This window comes from Heliangelus exortis, chromosome 4 (genome assembly GCF_036169615.1).
Source record: "Heliangelus exortis chromosome 4, bHelExo1.hap1, whole genome shotgun sequence".
NCBI classification, from domain to species: Eukaryota; Metazoa; Chordata; class Aves; order Apodiformes; family Trochilidae; genus Heliangelus; species Heliangelus exortis.
Genome location: NC_092425.1, coordinates 12,675,782 through 12,700,344, shown reverse-complemented (window position 1 = coordinate 12,700,344; position 24,563 = coordinate 12,675,782). Strand labels below are relative to the sequence as shown.

The window sequence follows — 24,563 nt, the reverse complement described above, 5'->3', positions numbered from 1 at the left end:
AAAAGAAAAAGAGAAATAAATAAAATGTAAAATTACCTAATCTTTATTTCAATTTATCTCACTAAAGATAAGAGATCAAGGATCAAGCTCTATCTTTTAAAATATACTACCTTTATTAAATTTTGTTTCCGGAGGTTGTAAAGTTAGATCAACTTACATGTATTTTGATGACAGCCTTCATTTTAATGCAATTCCAGTATTCTGTGTGCACAGAACAGCTAAATAACAGATATTTTAGTTCTGAAATGCCCCATGGTTTTGAGCAAAACATCAGATACAAAGAAGGCTTTAAGCAACCTGTTACCTTAGAAAAACTGAAGTGTTCAGGTCCAAAACTGCTATCCAGAAAACTCGCTGGTTTTGTGATGTGTTGCCTTCTTTAGGAATCTTTGTGTGGTGTAGAAAGGCTTTCTGGGCACTCCCAGAGCAGCTTTGGTTTCTAACCCAGTAGCCAGGCACCTGCCTAAGGCTACAGTCTTGGAAGTACAATTCCTATGTGGAAGATGTGATCACGCTATGGCCAGCAGACAGTGCTGGGGTGTTTGAATTATCCTAACACTCATATAGGATGTTTATAGAAGAAAGTGACCTTCAGGTCCAAAGGAGGGCAACCCGGCTGGTGAAGGAACTCGAGCACAAGTCCTGTAAGGAAGGGCTGAGGGAGCTGGGGCTGTTCAGCCTGGAGAAGGGGAGGCTCAGAGGAGACCTCATCACTCTCTACAACTCCCTGAAAGGAGGCTGGAGCCAAGTGGGGGTTGGTCTCTTTTCCCAGACGACTTTCAACAAGACAAGAGGACACAGTCTTAAGTTGTGCCAGGGGAGATTTAGGTTAGATATTAGAAAGAATTTCTTTATGGAGAGGGTGATCAGGCAATGGAATGGACTGCCCGGTGAGGTGGTAGATTCTCCATCCCTGGAGACATTTAAAAAGAGACTGGATGTGGCACTCAGTGCCATGGTCTGGCAACCGCACCGGTGGGTCAAGGGTTGGACTTGAGGATCTCTGAGGCCCCTTCCAACCCGGCTAATTCTATGATTCTATGATTCTTTCACTATTTAAAACTGAATATAGGAAGGATCACAATACCTATGGACCCCAAGGTGCTTGGCCTTTCCACTTATTTCACCTGCTACTCTAATTGGAAGGAAATTCCCAGACTGTAATTCCTCCCCTAAGATTACTTCCAATCCAGAACACTCTTCTCACAAGAGTCAGAGGTGCTAATTCAGAAAAAAAAAAAGTGCAGGCACAAGCTCTTTTCTTTTTTGATTTTAGACTGAGGACACTGAGGTTTTAAAGGACTTTGGTCTTCCATTAATTTGATGCAGTGGCCAAAGAGAAGAGCTAATGCTACTGTAAACCAAGTTTCTTCAAAATATCAGAAAGATGTTAGAGAAGGAAAAAACAGCTAACCTGAGCAAAGTCTTAGAAACTTAGTGAACCCTCTATCTTCTAGGAGGAAATAGAACAACATTAAATCTTAATCAATGGCACTGGAATTTGGATCTACTGAAGTTCCAGACCTCTTTCCATTGAAAAAAAAAAAAAAAAAAAAAAAAAAAGCCAACAAAGTCAGCCTGGGTGTCTTACTTTCATTCGGGAGTATTAACAGAGAAGTTGTGTGAGAATTTATCCCTTCTGTTAACCAGAAAGTCAAACTAGCATAGCATTGTGTCCCTTTTACTTTATGAAAAGGCAGAAATCATCTGGTGAGTATTTTTCACTCAGAGAGCCACTACTAATGATGTACAGCTCACCGATGGACAAGGCTGTAATTTTGCTGTTGCTCCAATAACCAATTATAAGCCATTCAAGTCAATGAAATATTCAGACACCAAGCTCTGCAAGGTGTTCTCCTAGGCAGTGACAATGAAAACAATATGGCAATTCTTATGCTAGTATCAAAAAACCCACATAAAACCAAAGAAAACCCCAAGCCAAGCAAACAAAAAAACCCCCAAACAAACAAAAAAAACCCCAAACAAAAAAAAAACCCCAAACAAAAAAAAACCCCAAACAAAAAAAAACCCCAAACAAAAAAAACCCCAAACAAAAAAAAACCCCAAACAAAAAAAAACCCCAAACAAAAAAAAACCCCAAACAAAAAAAAACCCCAAACAAAAAAAAACCCCAAACAAAAAAAAACCCCAAACAAAAAAAAACCCCAAACAAACAAAAAAACCCCAAACAAACAAAAAAAACCCAAACAAACAAAAAAAACCCAAACAAAAAAAAACCCAAACAAAAAAAAACCCAAACAAAAAAAAACCCAAACAAAAAAAAACCCAAACAAAAAAAACCCAAACAAAAAAAAACCCAAACAAAAAAAAACCCAAACAAAAAAAACCCAAACAAAAAAAACCCAAACAAAAAAAACCCAAACAAAAAAAAACCCAAACAAAAAAAAACCCAAACAAAAAAAACCCAAACAAAAAAAAACCCAAACAAAAAAAAACCCAAACAAAAAAACCCAAAAAAACCCCCAAACAAACAAACAAAAAACCCCCCAAACAAACAAACAAAAAACCCCCCAAACAAACAAAAAAACCCCCAAACACACACACTCAAGGCTACAGTCTTTTTTCCTAAATCTATCATACTCTGATGAAATACAAAAATGTATTTCCTTTAAACACTTCTTAAGGACATGAATATCAGGTTTGAACAAAAGATTTTGAAAGGGGTACAGTAGCTTCACTGTGAATCTGCACACTTCATTGTTTCTTCTACCTTACACATTCTGTTGTCCCTCTGAAAAATTCTAAATAATTAAAAACAAATAAAACAGGACACCCAGTATCTCCTTATGCTACAGGCAAAACCCAAAGCTATTTATAATTCCTGTATTTGTCCAAATATAAATTCTACACCGTATTTTTGAAACAACTTCTTTGATCCTCAAACCACAGCAGTTCTTAAAATCTCCAGTAATTACTCAATGGCTAAAATATTTACTATCTAAATTTCCTGCTTTTTATGAAGTGCCTTAAAAGGTCTATAAATTCTTGCCCCATTCAATTTTTCCAGAGGCTTTTTAAAACCCCCAATTCTCAAAAATAAGCTTATTCCTAGTAAACTTTGCATGACCAAAAACACACACAGAGCCTGACAAAAAAATTAAAGCAAACAACTTTCATTTGAATCCATAGAACTTGACAGAAATAATAAAAACAATTATTTGGAATTTAACCCACAGCACTTTACTTGTAAAAGAAAATGTTATTACCTTCTAATCCATGCCATTACCTGTGGTTAATATACATACTGACAAAATAAAGATTTTACAATTATTTGTGTAATCTTACCCCTAACTTTAAAGAGAATGCATTTGCAAAACAGCAATGTCAGCGTTGATAAAATCATCTTTAATTCACTGTAAACCACAAATAACAAATGCTTTTTAAATCACCAAAATATGCATACATAAAATCTCCTCTTCTCAAAGGTTTCTTTCAAGGTAAATGCTTATCACTCTTGACAATGTTACAAATCAGCAGGATTCAGCAAAACAGACCAAGCAAGAAAAATCAAAGCAGAAGATGAAAACAAATGGAAGGCAAACTACTTCTCTGAAAAATCATGCTTGAAGAAATGGATTTGCAAAAGGTATCATGAATATTTGAAGTGTGAAAGTGGGGGGTTGGTTTCCGTTCTAGAGAGGAGCTTTGTTTAGTGGGGTTTGTTTTCTTTTTGTTTCGTGCTCTACCGTAAGACACTTGAGCCTGTCTAAATTCCTATGTTCTATCACAAAAGTCACTTCCTCTTTAAAAATTAAGGTTAGTCATAAATCAGTAATCACATGTGACTTACAGCGGATATAAATTTCACATTATAAATTGCTCTTTTACTAAAATATTTACTGAAATACAGTCTTCAACCATAGCCATTTATGATAAAAATGGCCACTCAAACATTATTAACTATGGCACATAGCCTTGCATTGAGCTTTTAACCAAGAAAAAGTTCTTGAGACAATCATAAAAATGTATTCTAGACCATTTTCTAATAGAATAATTAATGGTTGGTGCAATTAATGAAAATGGTAAAGGAGAGATTAAACCACTGTTTTATAAAATCAGATATAATATAAACAATTAGAACCTGAAAATTCTTTTAGGCTCTTCACCTGTATTATTTTCACAGAATCACAGAATTGTCACAGTGGGAAAAGACCTCTAAGATCACTGCATCCAACTGCCAACATCACCACACCACCACCCCCCCCCAATAAAATATATGGAAGTCTGCATCACCCACTACTGCATGTCCTGAAGTGCCTCATCTACACAGTTTTTAAATGCTTCCAGGGATGGCAATTCCATCACCTCCCTGGGCATCCCATCCCAGTGCCTAACCACTCTCTCAGTAAAGAAATTCTTTCTCAGATATAGTCCCCTGGTGCAACTTCAGGCCATTTCCTCCTGTCCTATCACTGTTCACTTGAGAGAAGAGGCCAGAACCCACATCCCTACAACCTCCTTTCAGGTAGTTGTAGAGTGATAAGGTCTCCTCTCAGCCTCTTCTTCTCCAAACAAAACATTCCCAGTTCCCTCAACCTCTCCCGATAGGGTTTGTTCTCCAGACCCTTCACCAGCTTGGTTTCCCTTCTCTGAACTCCCTCCAGCACCTCAATGTCCTTCTGGTAGTGAGGGGCCCAGAACTGAGCACAGCACTCAGGGTGCAGCCTCACCAATACTGAGCACAGGGGCAGGATCATTTCCCTTCTCCTGCTGGCTACACTATTCCTGATACAAGGAATGATGCTCTTGGTGTTCTTGGCCACCTGGGCACACTGCTGGCCCCTATTTAAATGGCTGTCAACCAGCACCCTCAGGTCCTTGTCTGCCTGGCAGCTTTCCAGCCAGTCCTCCTCACTCCTGTAGCTCTGCATGGACTTGTTCTGACCACAGTGCATGATCCAGCACTTGGCCTTGTTAAACCTCATTTTATTGAGGTTGGCCCACTGATCCAGCCTGTCCAGGTCCCTTTGCAGAGCCCTCCTCCCCCTTGAGCAGATCAGCACTCCCACCCAGCTGGGTGTCATCTGCAAACTTACTGAGGAAGTGCTCAGTCTTCTCACCTACATCATTAATGAAGATATTGAGAACAGGACCAGCTCCAAAACTGAGCCCCAATCCCTCTGACCCAAGAAACATTTGGTCAAAGATGCCCCTCCAAGCTCCAAGCTACCATCACCCTTCTTTGCCTATCCCTTACATCCCAACAGGCTCTTTCCACTTGGATGACCCCTTTTTTTGAGGGATACATTCCTCCTCCTCTACTTCCAGTTTTGTGCATCAACCCCTCTTCTCCTTTTACCCCCATTTCTCCACCAATGGAGAGATCAAAAATCTCTCCTGTCCTAAATGACATTGATCTTGGTGAGGCCAGAGGAATGCCCAATCTTGCTGAACCCTCAGAGCATGAAGAAATAGCAGCTTTCTTCTGTTTATATTGACCAATTCAGGTGAACTGAAAAAGAGAGAGAGTTCCTGGAAAATAGACAGTAGGAATCCATTGCACTTATGATTACTAAGAATAAATGGATTCAAATTCAAAGAAACAAAGCTGAATAAGGATGTCAGGACTCTGTAGTTTTCTGAAGTTTAGCAAATACCTTTGCTGTAGCACAGTTAAGCCACTTTTACTTGTAGGATCAAAGGATCAGGGTCAATAGGCCCTTTGTATGGCTGAGACAAATCTACAAATTCTACATCAAACCACTTGCTGCTTTCACTGACTAAATGTTCCATTCTTTGAGTTTTCTTTAAAAAAACAAAACAAAGCAAACAACAAACAAAACCCAAACCAACTGTGCTGGAATGAGTGATTACTTACACAAAAGAACCTTAGACTATTAAAAAGAAGCACGAAGTTTAATGCTAAAATTTCTTACACCCACATTTTTCATATAAATTTTTGCAAGTCGAGAAGATTGAATAGTGGGAGTCAAAAGATCAGTGAAACCAAGCAGCTAGAACACCAACTGCTAAACGTGTATCTTTTATGCTTAGGAAACCAAAGCAAAAGGACTGGAAAATAAAGGGGGAAAAAAAAAAAAAAAAATCTCACAAGGCTATAGTTCTTCAAGGGCGCCTTTTAAAAAAATAAAATTGACCCTAGTTCAGTTCCTGAAATTGTGTAATAAATACTGAAATTAACTGATTTTTTTATTATTATGATTGACTTGAATTCAGGCATACTCAATCACATTTTCCCATTACAACTGTAGCAGGTTCAATGAAATATAAGTTAACTCTTATTTAACTGCATGATACTATAAAACCATTTTCCACCACACCATCATATGAGGCATGCCCCAAAATGAAAGCATTGTCTAATTCATCAGCTGTCTACACATAGAACAAATGCTTCCTGAATTTCCTATTTGAAAAAAATTCTTTCACTGTTCTCTGCTTTGTTCCTTGTGAGTCACCTAAATTCTAGTAAGTTCTGCAAGGTAGATAAGTACTTTTGTATTTGTCTGCATGTTTTCTGTATTCCATCCTTAAGGAGAATCAGCACCAGTAGAGTCAATAGCCTTCAATGACAAGCTTTATTCTTCCTGGCATAGTTTGAATTGGTAGCTTTTCACTTTTGCAATTTTATCATGAAGAACACACTGTTTGATACTACACAAACACTTCAAATTCTAGAATCACGCTGTCTTTGAACAAAAAAATAGATTTCATAATTATTTTCTAATACTGGATGACTTGGCTATAAAAGACACTTGAAAATGTGAACCAACTTAAGGCAAAAATCAGAAGGCAAACAATCTATCATTTTATCTTAGCTATGCATGGAGGGCAGTGTTTGAGGGGAGAGATTATGGAGCTTAAAATACAATCATATGAATTTTGAGCACCTGAGACTTTATGTACCAGCATAAAGAAGTTTAAGCCATCAGAAACAGCTGCAATGAATACTGGGGCTGTTACCATCTTCCACTACAATTGTCTATGAGTCTGAGCTGCTTTTGGTCCTCAACCAGGAAGCCCCAAATTCTCTCCTGAGTTTTTGCATGAAGTTCCTGTATATATCACACACAAGTTGTCTCATACTTCTTACACACACGAAGCCTAAGGCTGCCCTTAGAAAAGCTCATCACAGAGTAGGATGGCTTACAGAGCAGAATACACTATTTCAGTGGGAAGGGACCCACAACAAACATCCAGTCCCACTGCCTGAGCAATTCAGTTGAACGAGTTACTAAGGGCATTTGTCCAAATGCCTCTGACAGTTTTGGGGCACCAATCATCTCTTGAAAAACTCTGTTCCAGTGTTTGCCCACCCTCTTCTTGGTAAAGAAAGTTTCTTCAAATCCAGTCTAAACCTCCCTTGGCAAAATTTTGAACCATTCCCACACATCCTGTAACTGAACACCAGGGAGAACAAATCAAAAGCCTCAGCAGCTCCTCTCAGGACATACCTTCCAACCCTTTCACCAGCTTTGTTGCCCTCCTGTGAATGCATTCAAAGACCTTCACATACACTTGAATAGTGGATCTCAGCACTGCATGCACTATTCAAAGTGAGGCTGCACCAGCAATGGATAAAGCAGGATAATCACTTCTTTTGACTGGCTGCTCATGCTGTGTTTGATGTACCCCAGGATGCCATTAGCTCTCTTGGCTGCCAGGGCATACTGCTGGCTCACACTGAGTCTGCTGTCGACACTCTCAGATCCCTTCCTGCAGGGCTGCTCTCCAAACACTCCTCTCCCTGTATGCAATTCCATATTTTAAGTGTAGTACTTATGTGGTGGGTTGACCATGGATGGATGCCAGGTGCCCACCAAAGCAGCTTTATCTCTCCCCTCCTCAGCTGGACAGGGGAGAAAAAAAAAAATTAATAAGAAAAAGCTCTCGGGTTAAGGACATCACTCACCAACTGTCATCATGGGCAAACCAGAATTAACTTGGGAAAAATTAATTCAGTTTACTACCAATCAGAGTAGGATAATGGAAAGCTAAAAACTAAATCTAAAACACCTTCCCCTCCCCCTCCCTTTATCCTGGGCTCAACTTTACTCCTGATTTCTCTACCTCCTCCCCCCAGCAGTGCAGGGGGCAGGGAATGGGGATTTGGGTCCATTCTTCACACGTTGTCTCTGCTGCTCCTTCCTCCTCACAGGGAGGACTCCTCACACTTTTCCCTGCCCCAGCACAGGGTCCCTCCCACAGGAGACAGTCCTCCATGAACTACTTCACCAGAGGTCCTTCCCACAGGCTGAAGTTCCTCATGAGCTGCTCCAGCATGGGTTCCCCATGGGGTCACAAATCCTGCCAGCAAACCTATTCCACAAAGGGCTGCAGGGGATTCTTTGCTCCAGTGCCTGGAGCACCTCCTGCCCATCCTTCTTCCCTGACCTTAGTGTTTGCAGATTTTTTTTTTCTCACATATTCTCACTCCCCTCTCCAGCTGCAATTGCAATTTGCACAGGTTCCACCCCCCACTTTGAATGTTATCCCACAGGTGCTGCTGCCATTGCCTATGGTCCATCTTGAAGCTAGCTGGCACTGGCTCAGTAGGACAGGCTTCTAGAAGCTTTTCCCAGAAGCCACCCCTGTAGCTCTCCCTCAAAAGCAAAAGGAGAGAAATGTTATTTATAAGATCATGGAAGAGACAAATGGGAGACTAGTGAGTTAATCTGCTCAATAATTTAGATGTTCATATACTATTCCAAGAAGCAAAGGATAACAGCCAAAATACTAATAAAAGGAGAGGCATGTTGAAGTAGGACAGGTAGGGGGTGGGATTCAAGAAGAATAGATGAGAAATTCTGAACTTTAAAGGAATGATCAAGAGCATGGACATGATATGAGACTGTCTAAATTTGAAGCAGCACAGAAAAGCAATGCAGAAAAAAAAAAATCTGGATGTTAAGTGTAATCTCATGATAAATATATTCCAACAGTGTGATGCTGGTGGTGGAACAGAATTAGAAACAAAACAAGACTAACACAAAAGGAAGCCCTGAAATAAATACTGTCTCTGAGATGAATGAAACCATGACTTGGATTTCTGCAGCACTGCACTCAGATGCTGTGCAGTACCCAGGCTGTCATTTCCAAGAAGATGGGCACCATTTACAGGTTCTAGAGAAAAATGACAAACAGAACAGGACCTGAGAGCAGAAAATTCAAAGGTAAAGGGATTATTTAGTTTAACAGGGAGGAAAGAAAGGACAAATATAGCATCAATCTTTAAATACAGAAGGCCAGCTATAAAGGAGAAGTTCCTCACATCTACTAGAAACACATAAGGGAGTAAGGGATCAGGCAACTAAAAGGCTGATATAGCTTAGACAAAAACAAAATAATAAGGCTATTTAAGCTCTGAAATAGAATGCTTGGGGAAGCTGTGAATCACTGCTCAAAGGAACTGCACAGGTATACCTGATTCTGCCTTCAGTCTGGGCAGATGGGCCAGGTGACTGACTGCTCAGAGACCTTTCTTGCCCTGTTTCTATGATTTCTATGATTCTGCTCTGTCTCTATCTCCTGGAAAGCTGAGAAGGAAACATGACAGATTTCTGTCCTTACATGTAATGGCAGGCAAAAATGACAAGGAATAAGTGTATAAGGGCAAAAGTTAAGCTACACAAGGAAATACAGTAATTGATAAAATCAATCTCTCCAAACACTGCAATTTGTATCCACCATTTTCTCCCCCTCAATACCTCTCACATTTCTTAAGTTATCTGATAATTAGATGTCTCAATCTCTTGACTGAATATCGGTGTGATCCTGTGTATCAGGACAAATAAATAAATGAATATCAGACAATAAATAAATGAAGATAACTCAGCCATTTAACCTAAACTTAAAATGTGTTTCAAGGGTAATGAAATTCATGAAAATAAATAGCAAACTAAGCCTCAAAACTGTAAGATATTCCAAATAATATTCTTCTTTAGCCTTTTCAGTTTCTAGACCTAAAAGCATCTATCATGGTAGAAACAAGTATCATTGATAAAGTTACAGATTTTAATGCTATGATAAAACATCACAACAACTCCATCTTACATGACACACATGCAATCTCCCCCCTGCTCTAAGGAATACCAGAGGTGGCAGAAACCTTAGCACTGTCCTGCCAATTTATTTTTCCATCAATGAGAAAATCTTCAACTTGGTTTCAGTTAGACCTTTTTATTTTCCTCATGCAGTTCACTGTGATTATTTCCAGACTACGATTCTACAACATTAGTAGGCCAGTAGGTAGATTTAGGCACTCAAGAATCAGAGACAAAAGATTGGTATTGATCACATGCAGCCATAGACCCTTTTTCCTAAGTAAGTGCAATTCATACATTACATGGATGTAACATGAATGTATCTAAAGGTATGACATACTCTTTTTTAATTCAAAGATCAAACGAGAAATTCACCTACTCTGTAATAACAATTTTACAACACAAAAATAACCACTGAACAGATCAGAGCTTTGACTAAGTCACCTTCAAATCTGGCATCAGAAAAAAAACAATCTGTTTTTTAATTTTAATTAAGGTTGTGTGCTTTAAAGGATTTTTGTTCCGGGAATTCAAAAAATTATCCTTCCTTTCCTTGCTGAAGCTTCTTATTCTTCCCAGTATAAATCTAGACTATGCTTCATATTCAAACTATAGCAGAAAAAATGTTATGCCTAGCACATTTATCATATTTTTTTTTTCTTAATACATTTTGGAATTCTTTAAATATATTCATTCTTAATAAAATTTCTAATTGTATCTCCTAAAAGAAAAATTATTTAGCATTAGAATTGTGTTATTCTTTTTAACAACTTGCAAGCACTAACTGATCCTCATAATAGCCACAGAAAGTAAGAAGGCATTATCATCCTAGCTTTATCCAGAGAGAAAACTGCAGAAAAAAAGCTTAACCACTTGCCTAGTGTCACATCTTGTGCCACTCAGGCCTGAAATCAAACCATAATTCTGTATCTCAGGTATACCATTTAATTTTAACTCCTTGACATCCTTCTTAAAGCAACTGTCTTACCACTTCTTTGGGATATTATATCAGAATGTGCTAGATCTGTGCTCCCTGGAAGGCTATGTATGGCTACATATTTGCCTCCAAAACACTTCAAAACACAAAGAAAACAAACAAACAAGTCAGCAGATAGTTTCATCATCACATCCAAAACAATTACCTAACAAGCTGTCAGCCACACAGAGTTACAGTGATACACACAAAAAATTGATGTTTTTTTTTTAAAGTAAAGAACATTTTTGACAGTGCATCATCTTTGTTCAACCAGTCCTGTGATAGAGAATGTTATAAGTACCACAGAGAAATATAAAATTGGGTTGCCACAGCAGATTTTGAAGAGTTTTCAAAAGCCTTGTTTTTCTCAATTCCAGTTCCCTCACTCCTTGTACACCTCTCATGGTTAACACAAATGTAAGACATACCTTAATTGTACTTGTGTGTGCACCAGGATATTCTTTTTCCTCCAGTGTTGACCAACGCTGTATAAATTTTGACACCAGAGGATCATCGTAATCAACTATCTGAAATCCTGAGACATTAGCTCCTCCAAACTGAATTTTTGACAAATCTCCATCAGTAAAACCCTGGGCACAGAGAACATGTCTGTTATTCCCACAGTTTTGGCAGATCTCTTAATAGTATATACATAAATTAAGAGTTACTATGTGACCACTACTGCAGAAGTGTAAACCCACATTTTCCTCAAACAGGATCCAAACTTAAATCCTGGGCTGCCAGAATTAAGTCATAAGCTCCACCAGCCAGCAACAAGTCTTACTGCTCACTGGGAATACACATTTATAGATCAAGGGCTGAGTGGATCTGTCCTTGCCACGAGTTTTTTTTTTTCCTAAACAATCTTGAATTTCAAGATGCTCAAATGAAAAAGGGAATGCTGACATCAATAACTGTGAGGCAAGCAATTTTTAGCCAGGAATAGCTCCTAAGGCATGTAGGACTTTACCATATTCCCCTGTATAAAGGGGGAGAATAAAGAATAACTCATCCTTACAAATAGTACAAATGTTCTGTGTTTCAATTTGCAACAAATAACCATACAAATGAATTCATATAAAATACTCTTTTCAGATACTTCAGTTTAAATGAATGGTCTGAGTGAATGTACAAAGAAGTAGCAACTTCAGACCACATTATCAGAATTTGCTACAATCACTGTACTACATGCTCTTTAAATAACACATACTAATGATACTCATCATTGAAGTGCTACTGCATGCTAATACAGACACTTCTGAGGGGCTGATGAAACTTTCTTCAATATTACTGGGAGTCTGACATTTGAACAGGAACATTTGTAGTATACATTAACCTCTTCTCCATTTATCACCATGTTTTACCCTTAAGCCAGATCAATTTATTGACTGACTTATCAGACTAGAGAACATTATTGCAGTCAAGAAATAAAAAAAAGAGGCTGGATTCAGTGAAAATGATGTTATGAAGTACTAGAGAAGTTCTGACAGAAAAACGCAGTTTTAGAAGCATTACCATATATGTTATACAATCTTATACACAGTATTGCAATATTTGCATTTAAACTGTATAAACCTGCAGGAAGCAACTAGGATAATTAACAGTAAAGGATTCAGTAAGTTTTTCTCCTATGGGCTTACTGTTACAAATTTAAACCGATGGCTAAAATAGCAACCAGTTAACATAATGAAATACACTAGGCATTTTCTTCTGAAGTGCTTATTTCCCTTAAGTTTCAAAATTCTATTTATAAAACAATTGCAATGCAGAATACAAATGTCTTATAAAGAGGCCTCTAGAGTATAATGCTTCCTTGCAGATGTCTAGCAATACACATGATTTTTCAGAATACTGCCAGCCTGGAGCAGGGAAGTGTTTTAAGCAAAGATTGGGAAAAGAGAGGGATTATGTCTGAAACAGTACAGGCACACCATGGCTATTCTGTTTCCTCAGGCCCCTCAAATGACTATGGAAGACAGAGTGTAAATTAGAGCACTTTGGGCCCTGCAGCAATTTATATCAAATGCTATCATGATCCCAAAATAAATGATTAAAATAATTGTTTTGAGACACTCACACCATACATTCCCCAGAACTCTTCTCTAACAGAATGACTGAGATTCAAGGCTGCAGAATTTGCTTTATCTGTTACAAAAAAGCCCATTGGATTAGATTCCCTAACTTCACTAAGTAAGTGTTATTGATTTTAACATCAGTAAAATAGCTCTTCACCTTTAAGAACAATTCCAAAAAAAGTTACCTTGACAGAATTTAGTGAATTTCCTGAATTTTCCCCCTAAGGGAAAATTATTAGCTATTATTTTTAGCTATACCATCTGTTCACCTATGTTCAAGAAAAGATTATTTCAAACTGGATACCAAGCCAATCTGAGGAAGGAAGGTATGTAAAGCTGAGAGTCCTTAGTCCAGCAGAATGAAAGTTGAGTGTTGTATTTTTTAAATACTTTAGACATGAGAGAAGGAACATCAGTTTGCTCAACAAATCTATCAGCCTATAATGCAGACAGTATTTTTCTGATTTCCATATCCTATCTTTCTAAAGTCAAAAAAAGTGGGTGTATCTCTACTGAAGGTGCTAAGCAACCCTCCCTTCCACTGATGGGAGTATCACAGGAGGCATTTAAAGCCCTGAAAAGACTCAGCCAATATGTCAATACTATCTCAACACATGTTAGCAAGGATAAAGATGTTTAGCCTTTTTAGATTTTGTAAAATGCATTTAAAATGAAGTACTAGTCAATGTGCTTTCATAAGCAGTAAAATGTGTAATAAAGGTATTTGAAATATTAAAAATGCTTACCAGATTTGCAATGATATAATGGTATCCTTTAACATGTTTACCAATTGTGATAACCTGTAAAAGACAAGAAAACCCCCTGTAACGGAGAATGTTCACCTGATGCATGGACTGAGACTTAAAAACTACAAAATACAATATGATGTAAAAGCTAATTATAAGCCTTATGGCATGAAACAATTAGTTTACTCAGTGCTCTACTTTTTATTTTACCTAATGTACCACTGAACATATTCTTTATTGGTAGAAATTAATCACGTTGAAGTCCAGCTCTCAAGCTCTCTAAACAGAGGAGCTGAATGCAAGTTACTATGCTGCATATTCAAGGCACAACCTGGGCAGGAGGGAACAGGCACCACACAGGAGAAGCACTGTGCCTCAGATTCCTATTTAGATTCTGCTTGCTTTGTAGCAGAACTGTAACATTCCTTGAACCAGAATAAATTTAAAATCCCTCTGACATTAATGAAACCATCTACATTACGAGAAAGCCTTTTAAAGTTCAAATTGTTGTTCATTGCCCTGAGGCTTCCTCACAAGCTTCTCAGCAGTCTCCACTGGCTGGCATGTAGTATGGATTCTTATTGCAAATAAACCTAATTAGTAGTACGTCTGCATGGCTAAGTTAGCATTTTTGAAGCAAAACACTTCTCCACAGAAAGGACGTGGAAGATAGGAGAACTCTAGAGGTTTCTTCCACCTTCTGAACAATGAAAAGAGTTTAAATCAAGAGAGGATGATTAATTTATTTTCTCATTTAAGATATAACATATATTTAGACTAGGTATCCTGTAACATATGTTAGTGAACAACATTCAGCATATTTGCTTTAACGAATTTACAGGAATACAACTGAAGGAAGTGCCTGAGACTGTTTTATATTATAGGAGTATGAGACTCAGAGGGATCACATTACATAGGCAATAGAAGTTATTAAATTATTCCTCTTTTGAGCTTAATATATACATGATATTTGAACACAGTTATTCTTAAAAAGTTATTTGGTTCAGATTACTTAAAACTTATTACTTGCCAAAACTGTGTTAAGAACTGTGTTCAGATGTATTTCTTACACAGCTGCTGCTTCCAAAGAAATTCCGGTGGACCAAACGGAATAGCTCTTCTGCCTAAAATGTTTCTTTGTCACTGGTATGAGAAAGCAACCAGCTGCAAATCTTTAGATCAATGGTTAGTAACTCTGCTCTGAGTGCCACTGGGTACTATTTCATTAATTCAGCTTTCTAAACCACTGCCCTGTGCTACTCATCCATGTGAGCACTAAGGATGCTGACAGTTAAAGCTCTTGAGACGATTCAATGGTGGCTCCAAAAGCCACGATGAAGGAGCTGTGGACACACAAGGTACTCAACAGTGTCCCTAGTTTAGACTAGCATGTCAAGCACAAATAGGCAAGAATTAATCAATTTTGTAAGAATCTGCACAACAACAAGACGAAAACCAGAAAATATTAGTCTTCTCAAAACCAAAATACAGCAAAATAGTTTTTCTTTCTCTGACATGAGATTTAGCCCAATGGATAATGAGAAAATGGCAGATGTGACATATCTTGAGTCTAATAAGGCTTTTGTCCTGTTTGACATCATTACATTTATGGGAACACAATCAAAAGTCCCTGGAAGGTGTGTGAGTAACTATGTAAAACCACACAGAAGCAGCTGAAGATGACCTGCAATTACTGTTTCTCTAAAGCATTGTTCTACTCAGCACATTTCTTTATCTGCCTAAGTCAGAAAATACAATTTTTAAAAATTGCAGATGACAGGGAGTTTGCAAATGTTCTAGGAGAGGAGCATGAAATTCAAAATGATCTTGAAAATTAGAGAAACATTTTATGGATATATACTTCAATTAAAACAGACAAACACAGCACACTCCCCATTTAAGACACTGGTGATTGCTTAAGCCTCTCCAAAATGTAATGACCTTCATAAAAAAGACCAAAATTAACAAGTTCTTCAAAAAAAGCTTAAGACCAATATATCCACATTCTGATGATACATCCCTACAGATGCTGCAGAGTCTCACATGGTCAAGCTCAAGCCATCAGGGAGCTATACTTATAATTTTCCATTGTGCTCTGCAAGCATGAAAGGAGGAAATAAGATGCAGAGACAAAACCTTCATAGACAACAGGATTTAAGAGGTGGATTTGAAGAAAATGTGATGATCTGGATCAGAGCACTGTGATTTATAATACACCATATATAACAGTATGTCAACTACATATAGTATACTACCTATATGATGAAATAGCCTTAAGTTTTTATGTTATTGGGTTTTTTGTTGTTGGTTTGGGGGGGGGGGGGGGAGGGAAGGAGGTTGTTGCTTTTGGTTTTTTTGTTGGTTTTTTTTTTTTTTTTAATCAGGATGTTAAACCATATAAGATCATTCAGAAAGAACTATCTTCCCTTTGAGGAGAGGGAAGGATTACAGGATTAGTAAATTCATTTCTGCCTGATACATATGCAGTCCCCAATACAAATCTCTCACTTCCAAATGATGCATAATAATCACAAAAATTGGATCAAGAGAAACAAAGTCATTATGTTTACTTAAGAATACAGGTTAACTGCTGTCACTGAAAAATGGAGAATAGCAAACCTGATCAACAATGTCGTTGACTTTATCACGCTCACAGTCCAAAATCACTCGCCTTTCTTTTTTTACCTCTAGATCTTGAAACAGTGAACGGTAAGTTTCATCTTTTCTGTCATTGTTAATATTTCCTACATTGATAGCAGTCACTTGCCATTTCTTCTCAGCAGCAGAATCCAGCACAGCTTGGAGTGTTGATAAGCCTAGTGAAGCACAGGAGAAAACAAAAGATATGACTGATAAAGCTTCAGGAATAACGATCTTTCTGAACATGATTTATGGGATTAGGCATTTAAGATTTTCTTGGTTTTTCCTGTTTGACCTGTGACACATTGTTAGGACTCAGAAATGGAGATAAGTATGGGCCCAATCAGTACTCATATGATCTAGAAACCATAGTGGTAGTAAATTAAGGGCTGGACTTGATCTCAGAGGTCCTTTCCAACCCGGATGATTCTGTGATTCTGCGATTTCTATTTACATCACCATAACGAAGCAGGGTAGAGCCTTGTAAGAAAAACCTTTTGGTTTTGCTTCAGCCTTCTTTAGGATGGTATTCTGTTAGTTTCACTGATCCATTGCTCTAATTCTACATGCTGGCAAAGAGGTCTTCTGGGAGAAAGATGATTCAATTATGGCAAGATGATCAGCTGCTTATTGTGAAATGCTATTAAACTGCTTTTGTTCTCAGTGCTTGAGCAGTACTGTATTTCAACTCTGACCTCACTGAGGTGTATGGCAAAATTCTGATGTTCTGCAGAGGTGCTAAGAAGGGCTTTTACTTCTATTGCCTACAATCATATCTCTGATTTTGAAAGCAGCTGTGCTGAGATAAATTTTTCCATGTAGATAAGTAAGCTCAATGATAACACCTACAAGCAGGTGACAGAAGTTTGCTTCCATTTTATCCTTTTGTCTGCCAGGAAGCTGTAATGTCTGTACAGCTGCAACTATATTGTAACATCAGTGAAGATTTTACTTGACTGGGTTAAAAAGATTAAAGAACAGAGTATATATACATGAAAATTACTGCTGGAAACAAATTTCTGCTACCAAACAGATATCGTTATAACAATTTCCATCAGTACAGGAATTAGATTTGTAATGTTTAAATTCCTTCCTAAGAATTCTACATAATTCTAGAGGGTAATTTTAAGGATAGCAGACAGCATTACAGAAAAAAAGAAAATTAGGCTTTTTCACAAGCCAGCTGACATTTTTGTGCATTCATTTCTCCTGAAGCCAGAGAACACCAGGAGGCATTTATTCAAGACAAATTTCTGACTTGGTATGTGAAGTAAGCTTCAGGTATAGCTCTCATCAGGAGGAACAGTGGTTATTACCATAAATGTAGAAAGAAAGGACTAAGAATTTATTTATCTGATAATTGTAAATACATTTTTAAAATAAGGTTGGTCAGTGTTTATCAGTTCAGTTTGATCAGTGAAAATGGTGATGACATAACAACACTACACAAGACTGGTCATCAGCAAAGGTAAAATATATCATTTATCAGTTTTCAGGTCCTCCACACTGTCTATATATTTCTTCTGAGAGAAACACAATCTCAGACAAAAATTAATAAAGGGTATCAATGTTAACACAATCTATTATAAAACATTCCTATATTTTACTCTTTTGATCTTCATTTTTTCCTAGGGACCTCATTTTCCTGAGGTGTTCTCTGCAGAGATGTCAAATATATGCCTGGATTTCTTGTATTATAGCTGGAAGATTTGTCAACCCCGTACAGTTTGGTCTATTCTGATACCAGTAACACATTACAAAAGAATAAAACACACACACACAAATAAAAGCATTGACAGCAATACTTCTCTGGACATGGAAGTATCTGGAGAGATAACAGAAGCAGGACGCTGCAGAGGAGAAAACTCCAACAGCTTCAGTTCCTTTTCTAACTGCAGGAATACTTGTGTTAGGAAACCTGATGTGTTTGCACCTCCTTTGGTTATCAGTTCTTTGGTTACAAACTCTTAATTCAGTGAGCTCTGAAAAGGAGGACTGAGCAGAACACTGAGTAAATCAGCAGTTCTTTTACAGATAGAATCCTCCAATAGTGTTATCACTTTTCCTAAAACCCACTGTTTAGTCCTGGTAACACAGAGGAGGCAAAGAGGGGAAAAAGGACACTAAGCCACATTATATGAGAGCAACTTCCATACTAAGGCAGTAACAGCTTGGACATGCAGCTACTGAATGGTCTCCCTCCTTATAGACAGGAATGAGACATCAAATTGCCCTGCACTTCAACCAGTCAGCTCTCAACCACAGAAAAGCTGTTAAAGGAGCAATAAGTAATTCTTTTGGAATAAGTCAAACTAATTCCTATTAGCTTTCACAGCTTCCATGTAGAGCAAGTTTCTTCACCTTTTTTATCTCACTCCTGAAGGCAGAATTTTTCAAATTATGTATCATTCCTGTCACTACATTAACCCTTATGCAGACTTCTTCAGAGGATTTGTGGACCCTCTGTATTCAGGGTTTGATGTCGGTGTTGCTGGCTACAAACCCCTTGACTCTGCAGGTTAACCTTGTGCAATCAGTGGGAGCACTGAGGAGCAACGATTTGCTCAACATAAAGGTAGGAGTTTCATGCCTTGGAGCTTCTTCTCACCGGGGTGCCTTGCAACAATTAAAACAAACAAATAAATAAAGGCATAACCAAAGGGTGACTACAAATAACAATTTCATGCTGTTATTCCCAGCCAGATTCAGCCAGTACAGCTCACAAAAAGAACTAGGTGTTTTTCAGTATGTCCTAAATATAAATCTCACACAGGTCACATACCATACACAGCTTGCTGATTGACAGAATATTGGCTAAGCAAGTAACTTTACATTTGTCCTTTCTAAAAAGGCAGTGGATGTTTCTGACTCTGATGTGAATTTGAAAAGGAGAGAGATTTCTCCATAGGGTTCATCATCACCCATTACATTACTACTGAAGGGTATATCCCAGAATTGGCTTTTCTTACCTTAGGGCATACAACAGTGATAAAGAACTATCTTGATGAGGCCACTTTAGCTTCCAATCAACATAAATTTATAAAATGGCAGCAAAGCACATAGAATCTATTGTCACCCCAATGCTCAACAAACCATAGTATGGTATAACCATCCTTTAAATCTAGTGGACTCTTACCATTTAATATTTAAGTCTGACAAATGACCATGCAGATGAGCCACAAAATAACCTTTTCAAAGTGAACAGGAGAAAATAAGCATGGAGAAGTTAGTCAAGGACTACTGAGGACAACCTGAAAATAGAATTACAATAATGGAATTCCAGAAAGGGCAGTTAAAAAACCCCCCTACTTCAGTATAATACTGCTTCCTCTCAGAAAACTAATGAATATACCACAATCTGCAAGTGATTTTCCCCAGTTCATAACTGTTCTATTATTATTGCTACAGACATAAAAGGGCATAGCACTTGAGAGGGCTGTACTGCAGACTAGATTGCTCACAAGCAGTGAATATGGGTTTACCAACAATAATAACAACAAAAGAAATCTAAGCCAACAGAGGAGAGGAACTTGTGTATTTTTTAACATCAGTCTCCAAAGAAGCAGGGACTGTGTCCCAGATTCTTCCTTGCTTGGTGCCCAGCTATCAATTTTGCACGTGTGGAGTCAATCTGTGGCAGCAGACTGCCCTTCATACTCAGATGGTTTTTTCTCCTTACCTGTTTCTTTAAACAAACACGCACAAAAAAACCAACTTCTCATAATATGTACTGTAACAATTCCATTTGTATTTCAGCAGTTTCCTTTCTGTCCCTAAAGCTCATTTCTAAATTTAGGTTTACACTTGCTGCAGGTAAATATTCCTTTCCTCATTTACTTTTCTAATGCTAATTCAGCATTTCAGTGACACACAGCTAGCAATTAGCATACAGCTAAAAAGTACCACATCTTACCTCTGTCACTGTCATACAAATATGCAAACTTTGTCCACTGATAGTATTCAATCAAGCTAAGAAGAGCTCCCTTGAGGTCAGGTCTCATCTGAATGACAAAGGGATGTGTTCCATCTGTTGGGAAGCTGGGAGTTATAAAGGAGACATGAAGAGTCCCACAGAATGATGTTATGGTATTTACAGACTTCTTGTCATAAAATCCAAAAATTGCAAAGACTCCTCTTGAAAACTGGGAGCAGACTAGGAGGGAAAAAGAAAAACAATTAGGTGGAAGAATTTAAAAAAAATAATTTATTGAAAACACTATTATGTATATACTTATGATAAATAACAACATTGTCCAATCACATAATAACAAGAGAAAACAGAAGTACTCTGCTATGGAGATTATTATTTGTTAGTATTATCAATCAGTAATATACAACTTTTGCTAGAACCAACAAAAAAAAAAAATCAGAAATGTGGTTCTTTTTCCAAGATATAGGAGCGAGATTAGAAATAAAATTAAGTCTTAAATTCAATTTATACTGTAAAGAACAGTGATATAAACATCAATAGCAGCAATAATTTATAAAATGAGTCATTATGACCACACATAGCATTATGGAAATAGATAACTTTTTATGTTGTAAATAAATAGGCTCTGAAGTCAAGACTCACTGAGCTTTTTATAAACCCAAAGCTAGAAGCAAATCTATTAATGGCAGAAGAGAAGTTAATGTACTTTAAAACCCTTCAGTCTCACAACACTTTTTCAATTCCTGCTTGGTAGGACTCAGCAAAATCTGGTCCCTCTGGATGAGACTTAGAGTCAAGCTGCAGGAAGTATAACCTCATAGGTGTAAGTAATATGCTGATTATTCATTTTTTATCACAGGAGGCAATCCAAGCCAACTGAAGATGCTACCAACTACCATGGCCTGTGTAAGAGCTAGTTCTGGGTTATTCCCTTCTTTGACACTGCCATACTAGTGTAAAAATTCTAAGACCAGGGTACAGTAAGGAAATTTTAATTTACAACTAATTCTCATTCATCATGAACGTATTTTTTGCTTTGCTCGCAGTCAAGTCCCTTGAAAAAGATTTGCTGACTAAAGAAATCATCTAATCAGCCTTACTGCAATCCCTGCTACACCTGGCCTGCCTAGAGATGTAAAATCATATTTTAATTGAAGCTAAATTTGTCCAGTTATGTAGTTCACTAATCACTAATATAATTCACATAAGATTTTTTTAAAATTTCTCAGATTTGAATTAATGTTACTACAATTTTTTTTCTTTTTTGAAGTTTTGCATCTTTAATTTTTTTTTTTCAAATGCTTTGTTTTCCCCTTTATGGCTGTTATTATTTGTTGCTATTCTCTTTTCCTGGCTTTGCCTATCTATCTTTGTTAGCACAGTCATCTCTCATACTCTATAATTATTTCTACACTCAAATTAAAAAGCACCTTAACAGTATGGGTGAAAGTCTAAGTCTGCCAATTTCAACACTTACCACCTATTAACTTTAATTAGGTCAGAATTTCACCTCAGGTGAGAGAATGCAAGTGATTAAAAAACTTGCTTATGAGCAATAACACTTTACAGAAGGATGCTGCAGTTTTCCAGGACTAGAGTACAAGATGGTCAGACCTCTTCAGTTCCAGCTGCAAAGAGTTATGTAAAGTTCCAGTATTTATCTCAAGTGAATTAGGGGTATAATACTGCTCATTTTGAATATGTCTTTGAAAAACACTTTGAATTTTCTGAACAGGTTTTCTGTTTAAGTTACTGGAGCTCCTTGTTCTTTTCCAAATCATTATGCTCTTGTTGAGACAAATCAACTCGCTTCCTCCCCACGCATTCATGAACAATTGTTTCCCATCTGCAGTGAAGTTTATGTTCTTTCTAAACTTGCTACACTAAATGTGCTAAGGTCTCATAATCCACCTTCACAAAGGCACAATAAAGTAAAGCACCAGTTCACATTTGGATCCCTGGGCAAGAATTCCTCAGAAGACTGCAACTGCCCCACTACTTTGTTCTGTATTGAAACCATTTTAACGCTGCACGTAAGGTAATGGAGACAACGTCATCCCAGCCACGATCACTGACAAACAAAACCATTTTATTTCAGTGTTGCTGACTCCTAGGATGCAATCACATCTCCTGTCACACCTACTGCACACTTTCTTCAATCACCTGTCAGTGGTTTTAGGCACAGATGAAATAACACTGCCAATCACCAGAGCCAGCTGCTGGCACCAGAAAACGTGAAGAATGTCTGTGGGTGGTACCTTCTCAGAAGCACAGTGCGACTGCTAACAGAGAAAAGCCTGGCTCTTGGGAGCACTGTGCTCTCATCTCTGCCTCAGTTCCTCCCCCATCCTCCCCTCCCCTTCCTGACACAGGAGAGATCTGTACCTCTCAGGCCTCAGCTAAGCATCTTCGGGGTAATACACTTCAATCTGCCTATGCTGTTAGGAAATATTAAGGCTCTGTCCTGGCTCCTAAACTCATGTAACAAAACAGAACTCCACTTCCATTAAAAAAAAAACAAAACAAAACACCACTATTTAGCTGTCTGCCTGCACAGCATTGAGGCTTTATCTTTTTCCTGCTGTCACCTCAGGGCTGGGTGGGCAAGGGGCTGGGAGGGGGTACAGAGCCAGGCCAGTTGATCCAAATCTGTTAAAGGAATGGTCCATGTCATGCTCAGCCATTAAACTGGAGCAGAGAAAGAGGGAGAGGGTCTCTGACTTCCATCCTGGTTGTTGCTTGGAGACAGGCTAAGCATCAGTCTGCTTGTAGCAGGGGGTGAGTGATTGCCCTTGCATCAGTTGGCTGGTTTGTTGGGGTTTTTTTTTCCCTCCCCCCTTTTCTTCACTTATTATACTTATTACATATAAGTCTTCATCTTGATCCATGTATTTTCTCACTTTTGTTCTTCTTCTTCTGTCCACTGGGGCAGAGGGTAGTGGGTGAGCAGCTGTTCGGGTGCTTGGCTGCTGGCTGGGATGAACTCAGGACAGGGAAAAATGTTATTCCACCCCACAGGACAGCCCTCTTAATACCACTGGCCTGCACCCAAAGGTGTGAAGGAGTTCTGTACCCCTTTAGTGATGTGCAACCTATCTATTCTTTAGAGGAAAACTGCTCTTCTTCCAAAGTGAAGATCTTCCCTGACACAGCACAAATTCCTGCTACCACTGTTCACCATTTACTGACTATTGACCAAACAGTTCTCTGGGATTAACACAGAGAACTCCCTATAATTATCTTTACAGCTGGTAAATCATCACTCCTCACATTTATGTGACATCTTCTTGGGAAGAGGGGCAAATCAAGCATTTTCAACTCCTCTCTTGCACAAAGTGAGGGACAAGAAGAAAAACAGCACCTCCAGCTGGGTATGAAGTCACTGCTCCTCTATCAACTTGCAGGAGATACAGCTCAAAAAGCTGAATTTTACACATTCATGCATATAATCCTGAGAAATACCAAGGCAAAAGCAAAAACATTTCATATTTTTAAAATTATTAAGAAACCTGCCACACAGATATAAACTCTAATTTAATCCAAAACCTGCATGGGAGATTAAAACTCTTTTTAACACAAACATTGAAATTAGGGACATGTGGGTCAGGCAAATTCAGGATCAACCCCAACTCAGATAAAAATAAAATTTTCATCAGCAGTGATCACAGTTGTACCATGTAATAACTTGCTAAAATAAGCATTTAGACTTTTTAGATCTCAAGACAAATGCTTACAATTTTTCTGGGGCATTTGGTCTCAGAAGCAGGAGGAAAAAGAAGGAATGGTATTTCAAGATATGTTGGTTGGTCTAGTGGATAATAAGTGTAATTGTTTTTGGCAGGACTCCCACCTTAGTCTGCTATTGCTGGGAGACATTAGTTTTATAATGGTGAATCACAAGCTGTTCACAGTTATTAAAAAAAAAATCATGACAATTAGGACTTGTAAGCCACTGAAAAATGAAAGATCTATTTTATTACAGACATTAGAAGCGACTGCCAGGATTCATTTCTTTCAAGCTCTACTATATGTATTGTTTTTCCTTGGGCATATGTTTGTCCTTTCTGGAAATAGTCTATGGCCTACTTAGCAACAAGAAGGTAAGAAAAGAGACAGCTCATTTTGCAATGACTTTTCTAGAGACTCAGCTCCAGGAAACCGCAAATTTCAAGA

At 38.0% G+C, this 24,563-nt stretch overlaps 1 protein-coding gene across 4 annotated transcripts in view; it reads right to left on the bottom strand.

The window, feature by feature from the left end:
• GRIA2 (glutamate ionotropic receptor AMPA type subunit 2) overlaps positions 1-24,563 on the bottom strand; it is a 100,155-nt gene that overhangs the window by 37,702 nt on the left and 37,890 nt on the right. For all 4 annotated transcript variants that reach the window (XM_071743037.1, XM_071743036.1, XM_071743038.1 and 1 more), the window contains exons 3-6: positions 20,373-20,612; positions 16,439-16,635; positions 13,820-13,873; positions 11,427-11,588 (exon numbers count right to left, since the gene is read on the bottom strand). In XM_071743037.1, the coding sequence (XP_071599138.1) occupies positions 11,427-11,588; positions 13,820-13,873; positions 16,439-16,635; positions 20,373-20,612 (653 nt within the window). The remainder of the gene's footprint in view (positions 1-11,426; positions 11,589-13,819; positions 13,874-16,438; positions 16,636-20,372; positions 20,613-24,563) is intronic.